The sequence below is a fragment of the Calonectris borealis genome, chromosome 3, assembly GCF_964195595.1.
Source record: "Calonectris borealis chromosome 3, bCalBor7.hap1.2, whole genome shotgun sequence".
Classification (NCBI taxonomy): Eukaryota; Metazoa; Chordata; class Aves; order Procellariiformes; family Procellariidae; genus Calonectris; species Calonectris borealis.
In genome coordinates, this window is record NC_134314.1 from 46,941,256 (window position 1) to 46,967,747 (window position 26,492).

Sequence of the window (26,492 nt, forward strand, 5' to 3'; positions counted from 1 at the left end):
AAACTTGCACTTAGTAGGGCCATACTTTAATAATACTTGATAAGACACCTTGTGTGCAGACTGTTAATTAAATAATTAATTAATTAGTTTTTAATGACAAGGCCTGTAGGTAGAGATAAGACTTTTAATAGACTAATTCAGAACTGAACAAACCCTTACATGTTGAAATCTTATAATTTTGCAGCTATCCTGTAGGGTTTAATGATGATATTTCCTCCACTTATAAAGTTTATTTTGAATATACCCTTAGACTACTACGGTTACAATAACACCATCACATATGTTTTATGATGCATTTCCTATGTAAAGCTTTGGCATGGAGTGTTTTCAAACCCCTTAAACTCCTTTTTCTGTATGTGTGACACCCTATGGGACTGGCAGATGCCATGTGATGGCAGGAGAAGACAGGGCAGTACCTCAGCCCACAGTTTTGGAGTGTGTAGCCCAGCCTTCCCCTGGTGAAAGGCGTCTTCTTCTTTCCTGTGTCATGGGTCCTGCAGTAGGTTGGCAGATCACAGAGTGGGACCACAAAGCGTGAGCTCCACAGTGCTGCAATTTAAATGATTAAAAGGCCCGTTTGGGATGGGACAACAAGACGGGAGCTAACTGCAAGTGTGAGGAGGTGTATCCTAAGTGTCTCAGATTCGTCAGCTCTCTGAATAACAAGAATACTGTAGCCATAAAACCTCTGGTCCTAGTGAAATGTTATCTTCACCCTATAAAGTGGTAAGTGGAGTTCTGAGATAAGAGAAAGTGGTCTGAGAAGAGAACATGATGCAGATAAACCCACAGTGTGGTGAACACCAAAACTGTGAACATCTCTCAAGAACATTAGATTTTTCAATAGAATTTTTTTCACCAATTTTGTGTATTAGCTGGTAAGGTCCTAATAGTATTGCTTCATTACATCCTACTACTAGAAATCTTGTGGATTAAGTGTTGACAACAAGCAGGCATTCTTCTACCCCTCTTGAAATGAGTGAGAGTGCATCCTGGGCAAGCACCTAGTTCCCCTCGCCACTCGTTGTAGTGAGACCAGCACTGAACTCTTTCAGGACTGAACACCCTTCTCGTGGCTGTCTTGGAAGCAGGGATTCTGAGAAAAGAGAAGTAAAGACATATCCCTGAAACATACAGTTCTTTTCAAAACTTAGGTTTAATAATTTCCAATGACGCATACTGTGAATTCACTTTGTTTGCAAGGACATGTACAAAGGTTAATTCAAAAGTAGTTTTCCTCTGAAAGGGCCTTTTATGTCTCTCCCCTGCCTTTAATAGCTGTAGAAGCGAGTGCCAGATGAGACAGCTGTAGATAGGATAAAAATCAATAGTTACCCCCTTCAGAGTCATCAGTAACTAAGTCTTTTTTGGTCATTAACTTACAGTTTCCATGACTTCACATGCGGTGTCAGATCCCAAATGCCTGCCACAGTCATTCTATCTTCTTACTACCAAAGGACTACAGTTTTTTAAAATCCATTTTTGTCTTCATACATTTGGTTCATCTATGTACAAATCATCATAAAAAAAAGCAATGGCAGAGTAAGGAAGTATATTTTTGCAGAGAATTGCTCCTCTAGGAGCTCTAACCTTTCAAATAAACAGTGGTGCAGATCCTCTTCTTGCATCAGCTTGACACTGGTGCAATTCCAGCAACAAAGCCACTTCTGGGTTACACTTTCACAAAGAAAGTGAAATCAGGCCCATCTATTGCAACCGATAAAATCTATACATAGATAATACATTTTTGTTGGGAGAAGACCCTCCTTTCAAAAACCTGAGGGTGTTTTCGAAGATGTTGACATCCCGTTCTGCCATCCTGACTTCCAAGTTTGTGCACTGCCATAGACGCTTCTGGAAGTTCCCACTAAGTAGGATGTAGAGAAACGGATTAATGCTGCTGCTGGCATAGCTGAGGCAGATGGAGATGTAGTAGCTCATGGAGAAAGTTGGGGTCAGCTGAGAAACCTGAAGATTCACGAGCTGGATCACATGGAACGGGGCAGTGCTTACCACAAACAGGCTGACCAGAGCAAGCACCATCTTAGTGAGCCTCATGACTCTTTGCCTGGGGATACTGGTGGTGTAACTGCAAAAGAAAGAAGGATCCCTAGGACGGAAAGTCAAAATGGGAAAATGATGTCATGGATTGAGTGTATTGATGAATGGCAGTTATTTTAGACCAAATTCACCTACACTGCAAGCAAAGGCCAGCTCTAAATGACTTCATTATTTTGTTGTTTGCACATTATTGTTTCTTCTGCTTAGGCTGAATTTGATCCTATGCCACACACATACAGGTACCATTGAGAACTGTTTACAAATATTTAGAATCATAGAATCATACAGGTTGGAAAAGACCTCTAAGATAATCGTGTCCAACCGTCAACCCAACACACCATGCCCACTACACCATGTCCCTAAGGGCCTCATCTACATGTCTTTTAAATACTTCCAGGGATGGTGACTCCACCACTTCCCTGGGCAACCTGTTCCAAGGCCTGACCACTCTTTCAGTAAAGAAATTTCTCCTAATGTTCAATCTAAACCTCCCTTGGTGCAACTTGAGGCCATTTCCTCTTGTCCTATCGCTAGTTACTTGGCAGAAGAGACCAACACCCACCTCGCTACAACCTCCTTTCAGGTAGTTGTAGAGCGCGATGAGGTCTCCTCTCAGCCTCCTCTTCTCCAGACTAAACAACCCCAGTTCCCTCAGCCGCTCCTCATAAGACTTGTGCTCCAGGCCCTTCACCAGCTTCGTTGCCCTCCTCTGGACACGCTCCAGCACCTCCATGTCCTTCTTGTAGTGAGGGGCCTAAAACTGAACACAGGATTCGAGGTGCGGCCTCACCAGTGCCGAGTACAGGGGCACGATCACCTCCCTCCTCCTGCTGGCCACACTATTTCTGATACAGGCCAGGATGCCGTTGGCCTTCTTGGCCACCTGAGCACACTGCCGGCTCATGTTCAGCCGGCTGTCAGTCAGCACCCCCAGGTCCTTTTCCTCTGGGCAGCTTTCCAGCCACTCTTCCCCAAGCCTGTAGCGTTGCCTGGGGTTGTTGTGGCCGAAGTGCAGGACCCGGCACTTGGCCTTGTTGAACCTCATACAGTTGGCCTCGGCCCATCGATCCAGCCTGTCCAGGTCCCTCTGCAGAGCCTTCCTACCCTCCAGCAGATCAACACTCCCACCCAACTTGGTGTCATCTGCAGACTTACTGAGGGAGCACTCGATCCCCTCGTCCAGATCATTGATAAAGATATTGAACAAGACCGGCCCCAGTACTGAGCCCTGGGGAACACCGCTCGTGACTGGCCGCCAACTGGATTTAACTCCGTTGACCGCAACTCTCTGGGCTCGGCCATCCAGCCAGTTTTTTACCCAGCGAAGAGTGTACCTGTCTAGGCTGTGAGCCGCCAGCTTCTCTAGGAGAATGCTGTGGGAGACAGTGTCAAAGGCTTTACTGAAGTCCAAGTAGACCACATCCACTGCCTTTCCCTCATCCACTAGGCAGGTCACCTGGTCATAGAAGGAGATCAGGTTGGTCAAGCAGGACCTGCCTTCCATGAACCCGTGGTGGCTGGGCCTGATCCCCTGGTTGTCCCGGACATGGCTCGTGAGCGCCCTCAAAACGAACCGCTCCATGATCTTCCCTGGCACCGAGGTCAGGCTGACCGGTCTGTAGTTCCCTGGATCCTCCCTCCAGCCCTTCTTGTAGATGGGCATCACATTGGCAAGCCTCCAGTCGTCCGGGACCTCCCCAGTTAACCAGGACTGCTGGTAAATGATGGAGAGCGGCTCGGCAAGCTCCTCCGCCAGCTCCCTCAGTACCCTCGGGTGAATCCCATCCGGCCCCATAGACTTGTGAACGTCCAGGTGGCATAGCAGGTCATCAACTTCATCCTCTTGAATTATGGGGGGTTTATCCTGCTCGTCGTCCATGTCTTCCAGCTCAGGGGGCTGAGTACCCTGAGGATAACCACTCTGACTACTAAAGACTGAGGTAAAGAAGGCGTTGAGTACCTCAGCCTTTTCCTCGTCCTTGGTGGCAACGTTCCCCCCCGCATCCAATAGAGGATGGAGATTCTCCTTGGCTCTCCTTTTGTCATTAACATACTTATAAAAGCATTTTTTGTTGTCTCTCACGACAGTGGCCAGGTTGAGTTCTAGCCGGGCTTTTGCCTTTCTAATTTCCTCTCTGCATGACCTAATGAGATCCCTGTACTCTTCCTGAGTTGCCTGCCCCTTCTTCCACAAGTGATAAACTCTCCTTTTTTTCCTGAGTCCCAGCCAGAGCTCCCCGTTCAGCCAGGCCGGTCGCCTTCCCCGCCCGTTCTTCTTGTGGCACATGGGGACAGCCCGCTCCTGCGCCTTTAAGACTTCCTTCTTGAAGAACGTCCAGCCTTCCTGGACCCCTTTGCCCTTCAGGACTGTCTCCCAAGGGACCCTCTCGACCAGTGTCCTGAGCAGGCCAAAGTCCGCCCTCCGGAAGTCCATGGTAGTGGTTTTGCTGGCCCCCCTCTTTACTTCACCAAGTATCGAGAATTCTACCATTTCATGGTCGCTAAGCCCAAGCCGGCCTCCGACCACCACATCTCCCACCAGCCCTTCTCTGTTCGTGAACAGCAGGTCAAGCGAGGCACCTCCCCTGGTGGGCTCGCTTACCAGCTGCGTCAGGAAGTTATCCTCCACACACTCCAGGAACTTCCTCGACTGTTTCCTCTCTGCCGTGTGGTATTTCCAGCAGACATCCGGAAAGTTGAAGTCCCCCATGAGAACAAGGGCTAGCGACTGGGAGACTTCTGCCAGCCTCTGGTAGAATATTTCATTTGCCTCCTCGTCCTGGCTAGGTGGTCTATAACAGACTCCCAGCAGGATATCTGCCTTGTTGGCCTTCCCCCTCATCCTTACCCACAAGCACTCGACCTCGTCATCACTACCATCGAGCTCTAGACAGTCGAAGCACTCCCTAACATACAGGGCTACCCCACCGCCTCTCCTTCCTCGCCTGTCCCTTCTGAAGAGCTTATAGCCATCCATTGCAGCACTCCAATCGTGCGACTCATCCCAACATGTTTCCGTGATGGCGACTAAGTCATAGCTACCCCGCTGCACAATGGCTTCCAGCTCCTCCTGTTTGCTGCCCATGCTGTGTGCATTGGTATAGATGCACTTGAGCTGGGCTGCCGATTTCTCCCCCGACAATGGCGTGCGGTCCCTAGGCTCTTCTCTAGAGAGCCTGGTTTTATCCCCTCCCCCTCCGAATCTAGTTTAAAGCCCTCTCGATGAGCCTGGCCAACTCACACGCGAGAATCCTTTTCCCCCTGTGAGACAGCTGAACTCCGTCCGTCGCCAGCAGGCCCGGTGCCGTGTAAACCTCCCCGTGGTCAAAGAAGCCAAAATTCTGCCGATGGCACCAGCCCCTGAGCCACGTGTTGATCCGATGAGTTTTCCTGTTCCTTTCAGTGTTCCGCCCTGCCACTAAAGGGATCGAGGAAAACACTACCTGTGCTCCCGATCCTCCCACCAGTCGCCCCAGCGCCCTGAAGTTCCTTTTGATCCCTTCGGGACTTCTCTCTGCAACCTCCTCACTGCCAGCCTGTATAACCAGTAGCGGGTAGTAATCGGAGGCCTGCACGAGACTAGGGAGCTTCCTAGTAATGTCCTTCACCCGGGCCCCAGGAAGGCAGCAGACTTCCCTGTGGGATGGCTCCGGCCGACAAATTGGGCCCTCGGTCCCCCTCAGAAGGGAATCACCAATGACAATTACCCTCCTTTTTTTCTTAGCAGAGGCAGTCGTAATTTGTGGGGCTGGCTGCCTCGCCTCGGGCAACCCCCTGGATGGGCCTTCATCTGCGTCCTCGTTCGTCTGGCCCTCAAGTTCCAGAGCCCCGTATCTGTTGTGTAGGGGCAGCTGGGAAGGTTGAGGCGAGGAAGGCCGGCCGGGGGTTCGCCTGGCGCCCCGAGCAGGGACCTGTGTCCATTCCCCTCCGTCGCCTGGGTCTCCTCCTTCTGCCTGGTGGCAAGAGGGCAGGGGTTCTTCCGCTTCTTGCGGAGCCTCCGTGTGCTGCCCTTGCCTCAGGGACGGCAGGGTGCGGCTCCACCAATCTATCTCCCTCTCACACTCCCTGATGCTCCTTAGCCTCTCCACTTCCTCCTTCAGCTCTGCCACCAGGCTGAGCAGATCATCCACCTGGTCGCAGCGCACACAGGCATCGTCTCTGCTGCCCTCCTGTACCAGGGACAGCCTCAGGCACTCCCTGCAGCCGGAGACCTGGACAGATGTGTGTTTGCGTAGGGGCTCCGTCTGGGTCGCCACGTTTCTCCTGGCGATGGCTTTCGGCCGAGTGGATACCATGGCCAGGTCCTCTTCTGGGAGGGCGACGACCACGAGCTGAGCCTCTGGAGCCTGGAGGGGGGCTGCGCCCTGCTCGCACGCCCTGCCGGCGCGAGCTGCCGCGCAAACTGCCGCGCCACGCCCTGTTTGCCCGCCCTGTTCGCCGCGCTCCGGGTGGCTCGCGCTCCCTGGGGGCTGCTCTTGTACCTGAGGGGGTTTGGCCGCCGTCCCGCCTGTCCCCGCCCGCGCTGAGTCAGAGCTGTCGCCCGTCAGGAGCTCGCTCCTCCGGCTCGGGGGCGGGGGGCTGGGGCACCCTCTCGCTCCCTGCGCTTTTGCCTTCGCGGTTTTTGCCGCGGTTTTGCCGCTTCAGGAAGGGTCCCCCGGCGCGATTCTCCGCTCCGGAGCCCTTCGCCTCGGTGGCTTGAAATACTGACAAATATTTTCATTAAAAATGCTTACTCTTTTTCAACACGGGAGCTATATAGCTTTGCGTTCCTTTTCATCTATGACTACATTTTTTTGCTAACAACTGGAACAGAGATATCCATTAAAACATGACTATTATGAGCTTAAGGGAGACTTAGAGAAAAGAAGCAAATGATCCTCCTGCCTGAGGAATTAAAAACCATACTAAAATGGAAATAAATTTCCTTTTTAATAGAAGATTGATAGCAGCTGAAATTCAAAGCACATAGTGCTAGAACTAAAACATGCTGATCAGGAGCTGCTGTCACGGAAACTGGTATTTTGTGTGGTTTATGTGTCAATTTTCTTTTTTTGCCTAGGCTTCCCCAGGCTGTGAACGGTGGCTGGGGATCCTCATGGGGCCTGGAGTCCCCTTCCCACAGGAGGGGCAGTGCAGCCTGGAAGCACCCGACCTGCAGCCCCCTGGGCCGTGGTAGCTGGTACCAGATCTAGCACCGAGTTCCTCCCAGGGTTTCCTAATCCTTGAACTGAGCGCTTGGAGCCATGAGACCCTGATGGGCAGGTGCCCTCCCACAGCCAGAAGTGCAGGGTTGGGTCATGTCTTTTTGTTGTCCTCAGATAAGGAGGGCTTCAGCCATAACTTTCTCCTCAGTGTTTCCTTCTAACTAGGTTATCTTGCTCCCTCCCCTGAATCCCGTTCCTAGCCTGTTTCCTGGGAACCTAATGCAGTGCCTGAAGCATTGAAAGTTACATGATGCAGTGCCTAAATGTTGTTTTAGGAGTAATGCTTTTGGCCTGTTACATATAAAACCTTTGCAGTATGAGCAGAGCATCTGAAATAGGAAGAAGCATGAATAATACTTTACCTTCCTGCTTTCTTGTTTTGCTGATACATCTCCCACGTGTAACATAAAATTAAAATATAGCAAATAAATATCAGTGGTAAAGGAAAAAAGAAAGTTGTTATAGTAAGATAAAGTGTATACCTGTAAAACAAAATGCAAAAAGAACAAAGAAGGTGATTACACAATGCCCCTTGCTAGTCATCACTCAACAAGCCAGCTTGAATTCAACAAATAGGCAGGAATCTGCTTGGCCATGAGATACTGTAATGTCATGTATGCAATTTGAGGAGTTTTTAACCTCTTCTGTGATCTATATCTTCCAAACATGACAGTCTGCCAGGTCAGAAAGGGCAATGAGATCCCATTTGTGAACACCAGTTACCTAAATGCAGCAAGAGAAGATAAGGAGAAACAGAAATCCTTCACATTTGCTGTGTGGGAGCTGTCTTGCTGAACTTGATCACGCTGGGGCTGCCTCTATGTTACCAATACAATCTGAGATGCAATGATTTGCATGATACAAGGCTCAGCTTCAGCCTTTAATTCTATTCTATCCAATCCATCCATCCTTCCATCCATCCATCCATCCATCCATCTGTCTGCCTGTCAGGGATGTCAAAGACAAAATGGGCGGTATCCTCAACACCAGCTGAATACATCATCCCCCGAGCTTTGAAAGCTTACCAGAGAACATCATCAGGTGAGGTTAGAGCAAAAGTGCAACTTTGCAAATTGTCTTTGAACTTTATTACTTTTGAGTAGACCCACACAGGCAACATCAGAATAAGCGATGCCACCCATAAATATAAATTTACTCGAATTGTCTTTGATCTTGTTCTCAGGTGGGATAGGTGAAATGGCTGGACAAGAGCGAGGTGCCTGAAAAAGCAGGTAACACAGCAATATAATAGAAAAACAATAAAATATTTAGGTTAATATTGTTGACCACAAAATAAAAATTCTAAGAATAGCCATCCCAAGGGAAGGAAACTGCATTTTTTAAAAGTTGTCTAGTACAACATGCCAGAATGGCTTTTATTCAAGCAATTCCCTTAACATTCAACAATGTTGTTGTTATAACTGATCATGCTTTTGGTCACAACATTATTTAATTAATATGATGAGTTTTTAATAAATTATAGTAGATTAGCATGTGGAATTTAAAACCTCAGATATAAAAAAAGCAAGCAGGGACAAAATCTGAGATGAAGTTAGTTCTGGAAAAGGACTGGAGGTAATTTAATACAGGCAAGACTGCTATTTAAAAAAAAATAGAACTTTCTGATATATTTTAGCTCTAGGAGTGCTCAAGTCTGTTACAGTTGTAATTTAAATGTTTAGTCTCCACATAACTGAAGATAGAACTGAAAGACTTCACTACTTTAAAAGTAACCTTCAGTTAGCAGTGGCTTATGATACAAACCAAATTCAACTTGTTTTTCATGACCTCCACATTTTGTAAAGTGTTGGGGTCAACTTCCGTCTATCAGATCAAAATGGATTAAAGTGGGAAATCTTTGAGCTGAAAGAAGAATATTAAATACAACAATTCACATGTCATAAAAAAGAAGGGGAAGTATTTTCCCTCTTTTTTTTTTAGGGGTGAGTAAGGTAGGTACAAAGTCCACTGCATTTGGTACACCTTTCCATTTCCAGATGAGATCAGACTACCTACAACATGACCACTGATTCACAGTTTAACAACTTGTTTGGGAAGAATAGCGTCAGATCATCTTAGAATAAATTCAACAAAGGTAAAGAAACCTGACAATGAATTTCTTCCTTTTTCTTCCCATCCTTTGCACATGCAGAATCTGGCATACTGGGACCAGCCGTAGGCCTGCCCAAAAGGTACTGGGTGCAGACTATGCAACGAAGGCTGAAAATTTCCATTGCCCTGGGTCTTGGTACTGCTTTGTGGCTGTCAAACCCACTGCACTCTGTAAAGCAGTTTGAGGGAAGCTGCAGCACTGCCCTGTGGTGGCTTTGAGGTGATATAACCACATGAGACAACCAGAAACCAGCACCAAGCGATCTCTCTTTGGTGCTCCACAGGCAAGCTGCCGTGGATACAGATCTCGTCAGCGGGATCTCCTAGTGGAGACCCCAGCAGAGGGATGATTCTCATCACATCGCTGCCAGCTTAAAGATATGCTCAGTTATGATCCCCTCTGATACGTGATGAGAGGTCTACCACTGAGGTCCTAGCCCTGCTAGTGGCGGCTGTACCCATTGCCACCCAGATTGTGGGTGACTGGAGGCTTATGCTTCTGTCTTGGCCCCACGTCCACCAACTCACGCCCTATGACAGGGAAAAGGGCAGGTGGAAGAACCCAACCTCTGTCAGCAGGAGCTGGTGGGTGGGTGAGGAACCATAACGCTGAAGAGAGATGGATGAGATGAAACTTATGGAGAAAACTCAGTTCATCCATTTATCAATTCATAATTCTTAAATTAATAACAAGTGATACAGCTAAATGAAAGCTCCTGAATGTCAAAGTTTTACACAAAAAAAAGGAGAGAGGAAGCTTTGGGGCATTTTTTTTTGGTAGAAAACATCTATTTTATGACCAGCCTCTACAAAATGGATCAAAAATTTAATTCTGTCCTTTTCAGCTATATCACACAGGCCTTTTGTCGTGCATAATGCTAGAAGAGTTTTGGGTGGTAGTAGTGAAACACATCCCTCTTGCGGGAGTTAGATTGACTCAGTTTCTTTTAAAAAGACTGAAAACTCTGAATCATAATCACAGAAATCTTTTGAAACTGTAATTTTCTGAAATTAACTGAAAATGAGTGATTTACTAGCTGCTATGAGAAAGACAAATTATATAGGAATTTAAACAATACTTGAAAATCATTTTCTTAGTGATTGGCTATGAGCAGCTTCTCTACCAAATTCCATCCTGTTGACTTCATGTCAGAGTATTTAAAATTTGTACTAGTTGAAAGGATAAAACTGAGAAAAGTTTAAATGCTGGTGAAATTTTAATTTAATTTTAGTGCTTGTAGAGCAGAAAAAAATGACCGCCCAACAAAACAAGACAGTCCAAGCTAGTGTAATATGAATGTTAAGGTGGTTTCTGGTACTGCCTAAGAAGGTTAACATCTACACATGGAATCCCTCAGAACCTGTGCTCAGCTAATTAAGAAAGCTGATTTGGAAAGCACATCATTTTTGCAGAAGACTTTTTTTTTCCCCAGAAAGTAGTATTTCTGGTGTGTTCTGAACAAGGGCCATTAGAGATTAATTCTCTATCGCTCTCAAGATATACCTTAGCTAGAAATGAAAAAATGTCTCTCAATCAGTGAACTATTTATGTTGTTCACAGATCAAGTGAGAAAAATGCAGAAAAAACACAATAAAAACATGCAAGAAACAGTCTTTGTAATAACATGATTCCTTCTTAAAAGCATTTCATGAAAGAAAAACAGATGTAGACATGTATTAGGTTGATTAAATTATTAGAAGTAAAAGAACAGAGTGTGGTAGAGTTATTCTAGGTTTACTTTGTTAAAAACACAGGAAGTCAGACAGGCATATATAACACCAATTACAATGTGTGCAAACTGAACGTTGTATTTTGCTTTCAGATACCTTGATATGCATCCACATTTACTCTACTAAAACCAGGAATGCTGGTGTGAATTTTCTTCAACACAGCTGAGAGCAGAAGCTTAGTAAGTGACTGGCTGCTTAAGAATGTGTTTGCCAGGATGAAACCTCAAGTTTAATTAGACTGTGGATTAAATAGTCCAGTATTGGTACCAGTAAATAACCAGAAATATCATTAACTGGACAACAGTAACTTTCAATACCCGTCATTCCTTTGCTATGTTGCTGTATCTGTATTAAAACACAGCCATATTTGTACATTTTTCACGATGTAAATATCTGATACAAATCAGAAGATCCTTGTCTGTAGGTGCTGGCAACATGTTGCCTGCAAGACCTTGGAATGTTGCTCAAGGTCCTGTACTTGTTTTTCACAGATCAGGTTCACCAGCCTGTCAGAACAAGGTGCCTGCAGCACCTCAATTGCTTGGTATTATTGCCCTTGGGCCAATGAAGATCAGGAACCAGTGCATAAGATCAAGAAAGGTTCATATTTCATATGATAATAAATTATTTTCAGTCTTGCTTCAATATGAGTATGAAAGAGATTTCTTTCATTATTCAAGCTTTGCAACAACCAAGTTCTTTTCACTAAATAAGGTTAAAGTAATGGCCATTATTGCTAGAATCAGTAAAAGACTCTTCTGGCATATGATATCTTAAAAAGCTATGTCTAATTTCATGCAGTTATTCTCAATCCTCATGATGGTGACAGAAAGAACAGAAATCCTCTACATTTGCAATGGTAGAACTGCTTTGTACCATTCTTGGTACAGCTACGTCTCCTGTTTCACTGGCTGCCTCATGGAAATAGCTTCTGACACCGATATTGCTTACAGGATCACTGTAATTGAGAGTAATTTACAGGCTTCTCAAGTTCTTAAAACTTGTGATTACTCCCGCTTTACACAAAATTTGACCTCTTAGTCTCCATGTAATCACGGTATACTATGTATGCTTTGAGCTTGCTTTTATTTTTCAAGTGGTGCAAACATCTCCATGTGAAGTAAGGGAGCAATACTGCAACTCTTTAAAATCAGCAGCTGAGATGTTTCCAAAGAATGAATACTGAAGAAAGTTACAATGGACTTTAAAAAAAAAATCAGTGAATAAACTGTGAGTTAAAGGAAGTATTTGTGAGAAAATGAAAGAGATGGAAATAGGGCGCATGGGGGAAGCACAGAAAAGTGACATTAGTCACTGACATGGAGTAAGAAGTGGACCTAACCAGGCACCCCTCTTCCCTCAAGCTGCAAGGAAGGTGACAGGACATGATTTTGCATCCTCTCCATACACCCCGTGAGTCACCTTTTAGACATGCCTGCTGCCTGCAGTTAATAAGAGACTGGACTTTATCTCGTGCCTACAGTTGGGTGATACAAAAACGCCTTAATGCTTTCATATGCTTCTCCTTAGCAGGAAGGTTTCAGTGAGATCCCCCTTTTGTTTCAAGCTGCTTAAGCTCACAAGGTACCTAACCACAAAAACATTGGCTATTTCTTATTAGCTCTTTCATTAAGAACTGTGTATTGCACAAAGGTTTTTAAAACAAATTCACATGCACAGAGATTTATTACTAGGGTCTGTAGCTGATGGCATATAGTCACTTTAAGGGAAAAAATCAAAGTGAAAAGAGAGAGTGTGGAAAGGTAAAGCTGTCCTGAGTGGCCAGCTGGGAAGAGAAGCAATGGGGGATCTCCAGACAAGCATCCTTCTCTGGGTCTCTTCTGCACTGCCATACATGGTTCCCCCTGTAATGCTTTCTTCCACAGTATCAACATAGTTTTCATCAGGACTCATTTCTTACCAGTTGCTCCTGCCTATGATGCTGTTGGTGTTGCTGAGAGCACGCTTCGCTGAGGCTGCGCCCTGACTTGCTGTTAAGCTTGGGGCATGCATGTTTTTGGGTCCACTAATGTCAACCAGAAGCTTTGACCACAGAGTAGGAAAAGGGAGGGGAAGAAGGGGTGATTCTCACGCTGGTGGCAGCCACTTCCCATGAGAACCCACCGTAACAACGCAGTTGGGTTTGCAGGTGCAGGGCCGGGAGGATAACGGCGCAAGATCCACAGCGTGGGAACAAGGGGAAAGTGCTGCCCCTGAGGCTCTGGGAAAGGCTGCCGCGGCAGCTTGGGTGACCGGGCGCAGAGCTGCCAGCAAAAAGCCAGCTACGGAGCTTCAGAGAGAGGGCTGTTAGCAATGCAAAAGGCTGAGGCTCTTAAGGCACCGTGTGATGTGTGACTTAATGGATGATTTGCCTTCACTCAAAGAACCAGAGCCCAGCGCAGCTCAAGACTTATCAACAGTGACTGTAACTCATTTTGATAGCAGCTACAGTCTAGCGGTTATCAGACTAATGTAGTTTGTAAGAAAACTAACTGCATTAATGGGCATTGAAGATCATTAAGGGAAGGAATGGCACATGCAAAGGAACCCCCTTAGCCTGGGATGGGTACTGAATCCACATCTTCCAGCTTCAGAGGTGCCCACCACTGCCTATGGGCAGGCTGACCCTGGTTCTTTTTGCTGTGTAGTCATTGTCTTCCTGGATACACAGCTGAGTTTTCATAGGATTCTCACAAAAGTAAAGGGCAGGTTACGGATGATCAGGTGAGAGTACTAAAATCTGGCCTGTGTATATGCGTATTTCCCTATGTATTGTAAAATGACTTTTCACGCTTTCTGGATCAATTATTTTGCTGGACATTTTCAAATACTGATATGTGACTTTAAAGGATAATTTCCCTGGGTTTCTAATTCTCACTTTTAATATTCATCTGAGCAAAAGAAAAAAAGTCATTTAATGAACTTAAAGATGAAAAGGAAATCATTAGACTGAATGGAATGAAAACACCACTAGAAATTCAATTCAATGTAAATGTAAATGATTCTTTTTCTTGATAGAACTCAAACTTATTCCAGCCTGACAGTATTCTGACTTACCCTTCCCCAGACAATAAAAGATTAATCTCACCCTAAACACTTATCAAGCAGCTTTTGTCTCCATTCTTTTGCAGCGGTGGGTTTCTATTGGTTATTTCAATTTGGATGTAATTTTCAATCTTGCCTATTGTCCGATGATAAATTTGTGAAACGAAGAGTGAGTGGTGCATTTGGGAAAACATGCTGTTTTGAAAATACAGGGTAATTTCCACTTCAAACACAGAGTGGAGCTTAAGGCAGACATGTGCCCTCGACTGACAAAGTAGTTATCAGTAATAAGAGAGTCTTTTGTTGGGAAAAGTCTGAAGAATACTTACCTGAAACAAACAATAACGGGAGTGTCTGAGCTGTGTCTTGGACACACAGAGCTGGAGAAGGAGGCAGCGATGGAGCCTGCAAAAGTACAAGGCGCCAGGTATGTGGTACCTTTTACCCATGCCTATTACCACATTTCTTTTTGCCTTTCTGCCAAACTTGTTGTTACGATGCTGCCTGGAGGAACATCTATGAGACCAACCATCACCAAAGGTACGTGGTATGATCATGAAATCCAAGGTGACACTTTGAAAGAGAAAGTATTTCATGGGAGCATGTGCTCCTGGTTAATGTTGTAGCTAATTGCACATCATTTTGCCTGATTTCTAGCAAAGCCATAAACATGTGGTCATATTTCTGTCATGCATATAGAACAAGTAGAGGGGAAACATGTCTTAGAGCTTGGATTTTTCCTCAGTTTTTTTCTTCCTGCCTCTGGACGTGTCTTAACCTATCATATTTGACATCCTATGGTCTAACATTATTACTATGTATTGCATATTGTTACAATATAGTACACTGACACTATTATTACCATTAATATCACTAATTAGCATCAATTATCCAATTAATGTTAATTATTAATTGATTATCTGTATTGGCTTAAAATGTACTGCTGTTGGGATTGCTCCAAGAGGCAGCAAAGTGAACTATGCTCAACGTCAAATGACGGGCTGCTCAGGAGATTGAGCTTTTAAAAGGCTTTTACCTTTTCCTCTGGCTGGGATGTTTGTGACTGCATGTGAAGTGAAGCAAGGGGCAACAGAAAAAGGAGTGTGAAGAATGAGTAAATGGATTAGTCCATGGCAAATCAGGTGGTTCTGGTTTTAAGTAACTGAAAGCCCATAACTTTCATAGAGATATGGCCCCACCCTACCAGTGATACAGCCTTGGTAAATATTTCTTAGAGCAACATTACAATAATGGGCAAACCAGGAACACATTTTCTCATGCCTGTCAGTCTTGACTGCTGCAAACACTTGGAACACCTGCCTGTTTCTTCTCAGCCGTCTTGGAGCTGCTTACTCCAGATTTATCTTTCCGCCTTCACCTCTCCATTTATGTGCCTGGAGCCTTAAGAGGATAGGCTAAATAAATGTTTATGCAGCCCTCAAAATTGACTGGTACCCTATAACTCTCAGACTTCAGGAACTTTGATCAGGGAGCTTTTCCCACGCACAGAGACACTTTGCAAACAGGATATTCACAAAAAGCAGTTATTTATTGGCTATTACAATAGAACAGACAACAGACAGCAGCTAGGACTACCAAGGTCCTACGCTAAGTGTTAATATGCTTACCACCCCTGTATGGCACCCTTGAATCTTTGCTGTACAGCTAGCATTGGGAGTGAAGGGGCATCTTCAGACTCCCCGATTCTCATTAGTATTTTATACCTCTTCGTGTCAGTGTTTCTCTTCTTGGATCTTTGAGTTGCCAAATGTCTCCACCTCAACTATCTTATCTCTAGCTGCAATCTTACCTTTCTTAGCACACATGGTTCTACTCTAGGTACTTTTGCACAGCTTAGCATTTAGCAATTTTCTTAGGAGGCTGCGACAAGATTAGAAGCTGTGCCATACTAAAAGTATGCCTTGGATCACAGACAACTGAACCCCTATCAAGAGGATTACAGCTTTTCTTATAACCAAAGTTTGCAGAAGCAGTACTCAGAAGCAGGTGCACTCTGTAAGAAGAGACCCAAACAGTGGCATTTTCCTATGACATGCTCCAGCGGAGTCATGCTACAGGGAATGAGATGTGCCTCACAGCCTCCTGTCACAGAAAGGAACTCTGGCATAGGTTTTACCAGCTGCATCTTGTATGCCATTAAGGTATAAGGAATGATGTGACTTCTGAATCTGCATTAGTTATTTTGAACATGTAAGTCTTGGCTCTTTTCTTAAAATGTCATAGGCCAAAAAGTTCCTCTGCCATTGCAAAGAAGTCACTAACATTGCTAATTGCAATGTTCATATTCAGTTTAAGTCAAGTGACTTATTGGAATATTCCAAGTAAGAACGTTAGTGTAGAACATCATACCAGACCCTCTTTTCACCCATCTCACCGTCTCTCCTGTCTCAGCAGAGACTGCAGCATAAGAGTATATCAATATTTGGGATCAAGGAAATGCCATCTGCAGCATACACAGTTCTGAGTTCACTTAGGCAAGTGGTATTTTCATTGAACAGTCAAATTTACTTTTGATGTACAGGAGGGTAAATTATCAGGATTGTTGTCTATGTGTGCCTATATGCATCCTCGTCCAGAGAACAGGTGGTGTGGGTTGCTTCTTAGGAAGTTTTCTTTTAACTGATAGGCAAAAGTTCTGTTGCCAAAGTTTCATTCAGGTTTAATTTCTGTAATGTTCGCCTGTAGCAAAAACAGGAATCTGTATCAAAAAATGTGTTTGATATCAGTTTAGAAAACTTTCTCTTAAATTTTAAAACGCATACTCAACTTGCATAGTTTTACAGCTTTCCTTAATGTTTTTTATTTCATATTAAAGTGAGTAATGAAAAAGAAACGTTTATACATTGTATCCCTCATAAATTGACCCCTAAAGCTCCACAGAGAGAACAGCTGGTTTTGTCACTTCTTACGATCTTACAAAGAAATTTGATTTGCAAAAAGAAATGCTAAAATATTAAAGCCTCTGTTGGACCATTGCGTGACATAGTTCACTCCTATTATGAAAAAGAGGATTTATGGGAATAAAAACATTATTCAGCAATATGACAGATATTAATTTGCATGTGGTAGTCATTTTATTCAGCTCAGACTTCTTCTGGAAGTGCCTTCCCAGGTCTGACCTGCTCCTGTCTTGCTTTAGAAGTGCTTTTATTTTTAAGAAATGTGAAAGAGAACATGAAGCTGCCCAATGCTGCATTAGCCATAGCATTTACTAAGGTGTAATTATGTTTCTTGCTTTTATTTTGAATTTGGGATGATTTTCCAGTCAAACAAAATCTGATAAACTGACAATTTTTTGCAAAATAGCTGATTTAATCTTTTCACTTAATGAAAGCTCCCGGGTGGATTCAGAGGTGTTTTTCTGAAACTATCAAGCACTAGACAGTTTGGGAGCTTGTTATCTGAAAAACCTTTGTCTCTCTTTGCTATAGTGTCGTAATTGGTATTAGCAGTGATAAAACAAATGGGAGAGAAGTAATTTGAAGAGCTTTCCCCAGGCAAGTATATTTAAGATGGAAAAACTTGCCTCAAAACAGAAAAAAAAAGCACAGGCTAACCCTCAGTAATTTGGAAAAAAACCCCAAATGTCTATTTTAAGACATGGCTTTACTTGGGACATAAACAATTTTTTATATCAACTTTTGATATTCTGTCTTTCCTCATTAGACTGTCATGTCTTTTTCCTGCCTTAATACTTACCATCTTTTGCATAACAATTTTTCTCTAAACAGCAACATTAAATATACTGCTATATGTAAATTATTTAGGAATACAGGAAAAGACTGTCATTTGTTACATTTTAAAAGCTCTGTTCTGATATTTGCATATGAGTAATATGCGAATATCAGAACAGAGCTTTTAAAATTGAACTTCAAAGGAATTGATAATTTCTTGGCTCTTTTTTAGTTGCATGTCAACCAAATAAGACTTGTAATATTATGCATTAGTGTAGTCTCTTTATGATAGCAATACTTTATAAATTTCAAAATTATTTCTAACTTTCAATTTTCTACTTTCTGCTATTTTCTGATAATTTTTCTCTCCCTCTCTTTAGTGACTACATTCCACTTCCATGGAATCATGCTGTCTCGTATGCTACAAGTTCAATAGCACCCGTCCTTACCATTGGCTCTGTTTGTTTATTTATCCTAGCTCATAAGTTCAAAGTTGTCTCTTGAATGTCTTCTTAATGATTGACTAGTGCCTTGTGCTATGCAGGAAGGTTTGTCTTTTTGTTTTCCTCCATGCTCTTTCTGATATGTGAAAGAAGACCTTTTTGGTCCAAAGCAGACTTTTTCTTTCCTGAATTTGGTCACTTTTTCTTTCAGATCAAGAATATACAGAAGCTGTTTTTGAACTCTGTAGTTATGATAAAAGCTAAAATTCTGCTTGTACTATTACTGCATTTTAATAAAGATTTTAAAAAATAACAGATACAGTAGGTTTCTGCAGTCTGCCTGGAAGCCAATTTTTTATCTTGAACAAGAATGGTTAAAACAAAACTAGTTTTAGTTTTAACTTTAGAAGCTGCACCTCTAAAGATAAACCCAGAACAGTAATACTGGTGGTGACCAGGATCCCTTAAGGCCTTGTTCATAGCATGACACTATAGCGAGACTTAAAATACTTCTGCCACCTCCACAAACAGAAGAAAAAGATTCCTGCAGTTTTCAAAAAATCATTAACCACAACTGACGGCATTTATCATTCTTGAATTACTACAGCTTTGCATAAACACAATCAGGTATTATTATCCTTGGGTACAGAATGAAAATCTGAAACCACCTACCTGTCCAAACTCATTGCAGTCATAATGGCACTGCATGTAAACTGGTTGCATGCGTCCAGGTAATAATGGTGCAAAGAGGGCTGCCAAAAACCCACTCGCCAGAATGAGAAAGGTCATGCTAATGATATGAACCAAATCTGCTATAACCAGATTACAGCTGTAGATATATGGGATAGTTCTCTTCTGTGTTCTGAAATCAATTGGAAGACATGGAGACGATTCCTTGACATAGTTAGTGTAGTGTTTTCCAAGTATACTGTTGATAGAGCAGACCTCAAAATGGAACGGCACACAAATAAGTACACTGTCAGAACCACTATTTTAGAGTTTAGATATTTCAAACTAAACATTTTAGGCTAAACAAAAATATATTGTTCATAATTTTGCTTTCCAGTGAGGTTGAATGGACTATTTAATTTATTAACATCAGCACAATTATCCATACTCTCTTTTGAAAACTAGGAAGTGTTCAAAATAAACACAGGTCTGATGGACATAGGAACTCTAGAAATATCAGCCTAGCATAAATAGGAGGAGAGATCAGAGCCTTCCTGTGATGCAGTTGACCCAGGGCTGAATCTTGCTTAAAGATGCAGACGGGAGATTTTCAAGTGCTCAAGGTAAAAAGGGAACCGGTGAAAGAGAAATGATCCTCTGGGGAAAAAAACAGTACGCAATCAAATATTTAAAGGTAGTCTCATGAAATTTATACATACATAGGGAACACAACTGAGTTAAAACTCTGTGCACAGTCTTCATCTGAGTACTGAGAGTTCAGCTTTGCCAGTTTCATAATGTCTATGTTGCATAGCTTTTGTGTGATATCTACGCTTTCCTAGATTGTTTTACCAAAATGTAATCCTTATCTCAGTACACCCTCTGATTTAGGCTTGGAAGAATGCTATACATGCGGTTGAAAGAATTCGTGACTTTAAATTGCCTTATTCTATACAAATCAAGGAAAGAAGCACAAAGCATCTTTGAAAAGCACTGATATTTATAAAATATTTTTTAATTGCAGGACTTTATTAAAACAGTCCTTATCCACAGTCTCCATATAAAAATCACCTTATCTAAATTCACTTACTTACAAATTAGATGTCTAGTCTAAACTATTTGTCTAGGCTCCCTCTCAGTATCTCTAACCAATTTTTTTTTCCTAGTCTACTGCAAAGTACCAGTTTATTTGTCATTCTTACTGGAAGATGCAGAATAATCCGCAGTGGGGACAACTCCACCTGGCTGCCCCCAAAGAACATTCAGAAGTCCATCTCTATGATGACCATCATTTCCTCAAATGACCTGTGTGAGAAGAGTTCCTAATTACATATTTTTCATGCATGCTATAAGCTACGAAATAACTATGTTTCCAAAGAAATAAATTTAAGCTAGAGGGAATGAGCCAGACAAAGGAATTTTTTTCAAACATTTTTAATAAATTATGAAGTATGATTCACTGTCATCTGGTTATGATGCTGAAACCAAAGCCAGACATCTATAAAGTATATCTGCTGGCACTAATGACTGGAGCTTGTGGAGAGAATGACGCATATGTGATCTTTTTCCTCCAGTGCCTTTAGCTTTGTGAACTTTGAAGGATGCAAAATCTCCAGGAAAAGAAAAGCCCCAAACTGTGTTTCCTGCAAGGCGTCAAATAGTACCATTATGCTCAAACACACAGGTTTCAAAGCATCTGAAAATTGCCTGTACATGTCATTTAATGAAAAAGTTTAAAACAGTCTATTTCTGCTTTATTTCGTTCACATTAGCAGAATAAATCACACTAAATTAGAAATTACTTTTGGACTCAGAATGAGAATCTCAAATTCTAAACTTGCAAACTTTATGCTAAATTTAATCAACAAAGAATCTACATTGAACAGCTGTCCCATGGTTGATGTAAAGGGAAGTGGTGTAATATCCACTGCCTCATGCTTTACACTGAGGTTCAGAAAACTATGCCTTTTTAGATCAGTGTCCGGAGGCCAGGACACGTATTTTCATACAGATTTTCATATAGTTTCCTGTGGTGGCTCAGAGCCACAATGTTTAAATGGTAACTTATGCAGTAAACTTTATAATCTCAAATAATTTTGGCCATGTTTTATAGTTTATAACTTTCTCATATTTTATGAAAACAATGGTGCTTGCCTTCTGCTAAAACTATCACTTTAAAAAAAAGAAAAAAAAAAGCGCCAGGAAAATAATAGTGATAGCCTCAGTTTCAAACTTCTTTCTTTTTGTCCTTTCAGTGTTTTCGACTTTCTCACCACAGATTTGAAAGTTTCTCAGCAGTTTCTCAAGCCACAGATACTAGCTGTTCAATTCATCCTTCCAGCCATGCCAGGTTAATTTCCATCTCTGAAACACCATATGAAAAGTGTACAAAAGCACAATTGCTGTTTTGCAAAATCTGTGAATATGTCAAATCTGTGATTAGTCCTACCTTCTCTTCAATTCTACTTCTACAGATTAAACTAATTAAAAAATGGATTTGAATGATCCCAATCCATTAAAAAAAGAAGTGTTGAGCAGACATGACAATGTGATAATCCATATACTGGCTGTCACTCCAGTAACAACTTCGAGGAACATGACAAGTGCATTATGTGTTGTCATCAGTCATTATTTATCCCCTCTGACTGCATTATGTGCTGCCGTCAGTATTTATTTATACTCTCCTGGACCGAGTGTCTTCATTAACTAGAAGCTTAAGTGTTAATTTAGAAGTGATCTTTCAGGTCAAAGACAAGAAGATTTATAAGTATCACACATTTAAAAAACCAAGCATACCCTTTCTTCAATCAGGAAAGGTGAAAATGGCATCCCTTCTGGGCTAGATCTGCAATGGTAAGTAGCATCAGCTTTAAGATCATCCTCCTACCTAGGCCTGTCCTCCCCTACAAAATCTAACTCTTCCCAGCAAACCAGCTTGACTTGGAGGAAGCTTTTTTAAATTTTCAGCTCTGATGTTAACCATAGTCCACTTCCCTTCTGCTCTCATACTTGGATTTACCTAGATCTTCGGACCCTGAGATAAGCAGGTCCAACAGCAGCAGTCCTACACCTACTTAACACTATCTTGTAGCCCTTTTGTCCTGGTAAACAAGTACTGTGCTCCCTCTTGGATCATTTCTCTGCATGTTATTTTCCCAGTGGCTGAAAAAACATCTCAATGATCTATCAGGAAAGACTTGTACTATCTTTTCTCCTTTTAATTGAGGGTTGGATTCTTCTTAGCTAATTTTATCAATTTGAAATTTAGACCTCTAATGTCTCCAAATGATCTTGGCTCCTATAATCACTGCAGAGAAACAGAACTCTGGGGGCAATTTATCCTGTCTAAGATAGATATATGACAAAGATGATAGGTATTACTCTCAGTAGTGTCTCTCCACGGAGAGACCCAGATGACTGGCTTGGGCAATCAAAGTTAGGCTGGAAAAAATTTGCTCACATCTGTACAACTGGGTAAGGCATATAAAATCTTGTGAGACTGAATCTTGCTCAATACCAGTTATGAAAAACTGCACAAAGAAATGGCAGCCATTTCTGTTCTACATCTCTGCCTCTATGTCTTCCCTCATTTAACCATATCTAGCCACGAATACTTCCCAGTAATTCAACTATCTAATTTGTTGTTGGATAACAACATTATCTAATGTTTAACATTAGATTAGCAATAACTACAGAAGTTTGTCCAAGATATTCTGGTCCAAAAATATATTACTGTTTAACTGAATCTCACAGTCAAGCCAGATAACATCACTTAGAGACATGTATCAGTTGCTATGCCAAATGTGATCATGGGAAGTCCCACATTTCTAACATTAGCTTGCCTTTTATTTCTGAAACAAATCTAAAACAGAATCATAGAAATCAGAGTAAATTGACAGCATGCTATCTCAGTGCAGAGACACTTAGCTTTTCCATCTCAGCAAGGAATAAAGAACACAACAGCTGAGATATGCTGTAGGGCACTGTGTACGTTTTTTAACATGTTGGGGTTTTTTTTTGCTAGATTTGGGAAAAGCAGGAACCTAAGATTGGAAGAGAGAACCCTTGTCACAGAACTGAGTCATCGGCTGTCACAGGCAAGAAGATCAGAAAAGACCTCCTCATAACAGAGTAATTTCCACTCAGAAATAGTGATTTTACTTCCACTACTCCTACTGAAGGCTATCACAAGACATCACTGTTCTAGAAGGTAAAAATCACCTTCCAGTTATCAGCCTTTAATAGCTCCTGACTGGGGTTTACCCAATTGCTCTTGTACCAGTTTTGGCCTTTAGTTTAAACAGTCCTTTACCCTTTCTGCTGTATTTGATCCTGATTTATAGAGAACAAGCATACACCTCTGAGCCTTTTTTTTAAAAAAAAAAAAAGCAAATCTAGGTGAATTTTCATAGTTCTCCATTCTTCTGGTTCTAGTAATTGCTCAGGTCTCGCAGGGAAAATATGAAATCTGGCTGGCCCATGACCAGTCCCTGAAAGTTCCACGTTAACCTATTTCTCCTGAAAATCTTTTCAGGAAACTTGTTTCTTATCAACATTGCCTAGTACCATCCACACTTTAGCCATTTTTCTTTTCTCATGTTATAATTCTTGAACTCATTAGATTGTTCTTTAGCTGAGTTAATAACTTCCAACACGATAACATATAAAATCTGATAACATAAAAGCTCTGATTTGGATAGGTTGGCTGTATGTAGTGGTTTCAAAAAATTTCTACTGGTGACTCCATTCAGTTGCAAATACACCTTCTCTGGTTGAAGACTCAGAATGCAAGTAATAAGTGTTGTGACACTTACTTGTAACCTCTATTTTAGGAAATGCTATTTTACCACTTGCTATTAGTTATCTTATGAAAAATCAAGTTAATCTCAAAAGCCGTACTCAAAGGTAATTGAAATTGTATTTGATTCCCTTTTCTCTTCTGTAACATACTCTTCCTTAAAAATACAAAGTCAGACTAATGCAGCTAATTGGGGTTGTCTGGATCACATTTTCCCTCTCCACACAAAAACATAGCCATTTTCCCACCAGCTGGTCCACCAAAGTCAGTAGGTTTACATAAAACGCTTGCTAGCAGAACTGCAGTTTTGGGGACCACTTTTTCTAGGTTGCTGGCATGAAGATTATTGGATACTTCTGGCTGACACTGAAGTCAGCATTTTCTCCACCATTTTCTTTTTAATTAAATAGCAACATATCTCAACTCCCTCTTATTTCCTAGGGATGAAATTCGTTCACACAAGGAGGACCAGCCAAAAGTCATTGAATTACTAATTTTTAAATTAAATCTCAGTGCATAGACATGTATTATATGTAACTTTCATTAGGACTTTTAGTTTTTTTCCCCCAGTAAATTGCAGAGAATATAATTTTAATTCACACTTAAAAATGTTTGTCCCTAGCGGGCAGACCTGCAAACAAAATTGGGAAGCTGGAATTCCAAGGTTCTTTCTTTACCATGTTCTACCATCAGTAAAGCATTTGCTACCGGAAAATAAATAACTTTCTAGTTAATTAGAGAGAGAATCTAGCTTCTTTCTCTCTTAAAAAAATTGGCTCTGTAAAGCTAACAGAATTTAAATGTATGCATGAGAAAATGTGTTCAATAAAGAGCGAATACACAACTCAGAAGCAGAGCCTTTGAGTAGAATCAGATCTGTTTAGTGAAAGGTGAGAATTTGACATGGTTATTTTTCAAAATGTAGCTACATTTTAAATGTACATTCATCTACAGAGTCTGAGGTTTGTGGCTGTCTTTCTTAGCGTTGGTAACTACCACATTAACTTTTTAATGCACTATTTTCAAATTCTTTTCCTGTGTATAAATGTTCATACCCATAAATTTGAATGCAAATACGGTTTAAATTATATTCTTTTTTTCCAAGTCATTGTCTGTGTCTATTCCCTCTGTCTCTCATATTTTTATTTAAGCTAGACAAAGGCTTTTCACCAGAGACAAAAAAAAAATCTTTGTTCCTTCTCAGTTTCCTTCCATTCTATTATTTTAGAGACTTTACAACTAATTTTTAGAAACTCAATGATTTCTTTTTTCCTTTCTATTCATTCATACATTTAAAAAGTCATATTGCAATTATGTTCACTTCAGACATACTGTTTCCACATTTCTTCTCTTCTGCATTCAGATTATGAGCTACAATGTTCTTTAGTGTACCAGGCAATGGATTTCTGGTAGTTTCAAGCAAAGTTTACTAAAGCTCAGGGGCTGACAGACATTTAGTCCTAGGTTGGTCTTTGGCAATCTTTCTTTTAAAAGCACAGTATTTAGTCCATCTATTAATCCTTGTAGTGTGTGACATATATTAGCCTTATGCTGTCATAAATCTTTATGTTAAATTTGTGCTGAAGATAAAAGCCACTTTTTCAAGATACATGCTTATGGATTTAGAGTTTGTGGTAGCACCAGCCACTTGACAGCAAATTCTTTATTATATAGAAAAAGAAATCTCTTGTTAAAATTAAGAGACTAGAAGGTATTTTCTTGCATAAAGGATGGCTTGAAAGTGATTTTGTAAAACATTATAATGCCTGGCTAGTACCATAAGTAAATTTTAAAGTTCAGTCTAGATTTTACGTGTACTAGTGGGAAGACTGCTGCCAATTATAGCGGAAGTCAGGGAAGAAGGCATGTATTTTGGTTTTCTTGAATATGTTTGAAGTCAATCATGCACTTAAGTGTTTTCTCATAACAGAAAAGGCTAAGCAGACATACATTACTCCTATCTGTACTCATGATTTAATTTTTTTTTTAATGAGAAGTAAATGTCAATGGCTAAACAAAACATGAAAAGCTTGCTATCCTTGTTTTTGCTGGGCAATTCACTTCCTTAGTGTAGTCATCATTTATTTTTTCAGCAATAAATCTTATTGCAAAATGTATTCAATTCCATACCTTATTATTGTGAACACAGTGAGGATATTTCCAACTAAGCCTGTTGAACAGATAATCCCAATCAGCGAGGGAAGGATGATTGTCTCTGCAGCACCGATCACCTGGGAATGGTGCCATCCACTCCAAGATCTGTTAAACAAGCCTGGTGTACTGTTCTGACAGGAAGGCAGAAATTCACTCATTCTTCAGTGACTTTAGGACTTAGTTCTGTAGTAGCAAGAGAAAATAAATTATTCGTGGACTAATCATTTGAATATCATTAGTGAAGTCTGGTATCTAAGTGTAGATTACTGTTTAATGATCATCTGAATTTCATAAAAACCTTTCACCAAAAGATTTTGTACATTCAGGATCGGACATAAAAGAACTGGATGTTGGTGTTTTCAAAAGGACATCTGAGATGTAATAACTCCATTATAATTTAAACAATTTGGTAATCACCCAAGACACACCATATGAGAATCACGGTGTTTATTCTGCTCTCAGAAAGGCCACTGTCCACTTTTTCTCTTGGCTGGGGTGGTCCCGGTAGACCAGAAAGAAGTTGAAAACAAGCCATCAATGGCCCTTGCAACAAAGAAGGTCAATAGCACCCAGTGCTGCA

General features: G+C 41.6%; 1 protein-coding gene across 1 annotated transcript; it reads right to left on the reverse strand.

The window, feature by feature from the left end:
• Positions 1–1,707: 1,707 nt before the first annotated feature.
• MCHR2 (melanin concentrating hormone receptor 2) lies at positions 1,708–26,070 on the reverse strand. The gene is given in 7 exon segments (XM_075144622.1): positions 1,708–2,089; positions 7,628–7,747; positions 8,291–8,485; positions 18,964–19,021; positions 19,024–19,065; positions 19,068–19,153; positions 25,889–26,070. Coding segments are annotated over 7 exon segments (1,065 nt in total).
• Between the last annotated feature and the right edge of the window lie 422 nt (positions 26,071–26,492).